Source organism: Diprion similis, chromosome 11 (genome assembly GCF_021155765.1).
Source record: "Diprion similis isolate iyDipSimi1 chromosome 11, iyDipSimi1.1, whole genome shotgun sequence".
Taxonomy (NCBI): domain Eukaryota; kingdom Metazoa; phylum Arthropoda; class Insecta; order Hymenoptera; family Diprionidae; genus Diprion; species Diprion similis.
In genome coordinates, this window is record NC_060115.1 from 3,482,852 (window position 1) to 3,484,886 (window position 2,035).

At 40.7% G+C, this 2,035-nt stretch overlaps 1 protein-coding gene across 1 annotated transcript; it reads left to right on the top strand.

The window, feature by feature from the left end:
- Positions 1–15: 15 nt before the first annotated feature.
- Positions 16–1,918, top strand: LOC124412385 (nucleoporin Nup37). The gene is made up of 4 exons (XM_046892221.1): positions 16–447; positions 542–739; positions 1,146–1,513; positions 1,600–1,918. Exons 1-4 carry the CDS (start codon positions 298–300, stop codon positions 1,850–1,852), a joined length of 969 nt encoding a protein of 322 aa, XP_046748177.1. The 5' UTR covers positions 16–297; the 3' UTR covers positions 1,853–1,918.
- The last annotated feature ends 117 nt before the right edge of the window (positions 1,919–2,035 follow it).

The window sequence follows — 2,035 nt, forward strand, 5'->3', positions numbered from 1 at the left end:
TACATTGATTTACATCTGAGATTGAGAAATGGGAGGATAATATAAACCAATGTGCTTAGAGCTGACCTTATTCGGTTTATTCCTTGGCTCTATGAGGCTATGTCTGACTTAACCTAACCTAATCCAACCTACCCCAACGTACCCGAATTCCCGCGTGAAAGGCTTAACCTCGTAAATAGGCGTCACGCCGTAGCTCGCGTCAAACGATATAGAGCAAAAGTCTCGCGTTTTCTGGGGATTGTTGCGTGTGATTTGTGACAAATATTCGGTACAGAGTAGCACAGTGTGACGGCGGTAATGGAAGAAGCTATCGTAACACCACCCACTTATAAGCTAAACTTTTCCGAGCAGATTTATTGCGTCGAGTTGTCACCCTTTGAATGGTCGCAACGTTTAATTTGTATTGCTCTCAACGGCAAGATTACTGTCGGGATTGTAAAGTTCCAGGTACAGATTCGTATTTCTGTCTCGCCTGTGGCTGCACAGAGCCAAGTCTGTTCATAATTCCATTGTCGTATGTTTTCACTTGTATATTACGCAGGATGAGGACGACGATGTTGAAGACATTGATTACTGCCCGATTCGAACGTTTCATCATGAAACGAGAGCAGACGCGCTTTCCTGGAGTCCAGAAACCTCCCTGAGTGTTGTACCAAAAGTTCTAGCCTTCTGTGTTGCTGGGGCAGATTTCAAGATACGATTGTACAACAGTAATTTAAACGACATCAATACATACCAAGTGAGTCACATTCTTCATATTTATTTATCTTTGTTTTGTCTTTCTTCTTCCCAGTTACGTGAGCGTGAGCAGAAAAATTAATTCTTTAGACTATCGGCTTAGTTTGTTATATGGAATTAGTCACAATGGGGACTTCTTTCAATACAATATGCTTCAGATGGGTTGAAATGATTATAGCTTTTTCTCAGCTATTGCTAAAGTTGGAAAAAAATACAGCCACAACAGACTCACAAAGTAGAGCCCATGCTATTGACTTCTCACCTTCAGAATGGCTCGTGCATGATCCATATATGGTTAGCCTGGCTGAGAATGCAAAACAAAAAACCCACATTACAAATACAAATCACCAACTACTTTGAATTTCCCGTTTTCGTTATTCACAGTTAAGAAAAGTTGTAACTGATAGGTTCTAGATGGGCACACAGATTACATCAATTCGATCTCTTACGAGCTGGAAGGTGATATCCTGGCCTCAGTCTCCGACGATCATACCTGTAAATTGTGGGACACCAAAGAGGACAAAAAATGTAATATTACATTTTATCTAACATCTCCAGGCATGTCTGTATGCTGGCACAAAGAAGAAACCGGCAAGTTGTTGGTAGCTGAAAAAAATGGATCGATACGAATGTACAACATTATAAGCCAGCAGGCGATATTGTCTCTTGACACCGGTGTTACACCCCTCATGTCTGCTGATTGGGGGGCAAATCCGCTGAAGGTTGCAGCTATGGCAGCTGGTGAGCTACTAGTTTGGGATGTATCCAGACCTAGGTGCGACACTTGTTACTTATGAATTACAATTCACTCCTTATAAATTTTAAAACTCTTTTCTCACTGAGGCATATCATCCTTTTCAGCCGGCCTATGGAATCCCGACCCCTGCACGTGGAAGGAGGACAGATGATCAAGTTTTTCCCAGCCGTCGAATATTTACTTGCCAGCATCGGAAGGCCTGATAATCAACTCAAAGTGATAAATTTGAAATCCAAACAAGTAGTTCTTACCAGTCCATTGAAGCTTGTTGGCGGAATGAGCTGGCATCATAAGTTACCCTTAATCTGTGCGGGCAATGACAGAGAACTTTGGTTTTGGAAAGTGAATCTAAAGTAACTTACTGGACACATCAATCATCCGTCGGATGGTGAAATTGTGGATTTTCTACATGACATGACTTGTAGATTGACATAAAGCATCATAAAAGAACTGATAATATTCAGGAAAAACGTGAAAGTGTCGAGTTTCATACTATTTTTTATAATTATATTTAGAATATAATTTTTTTTAAAAGTGGCA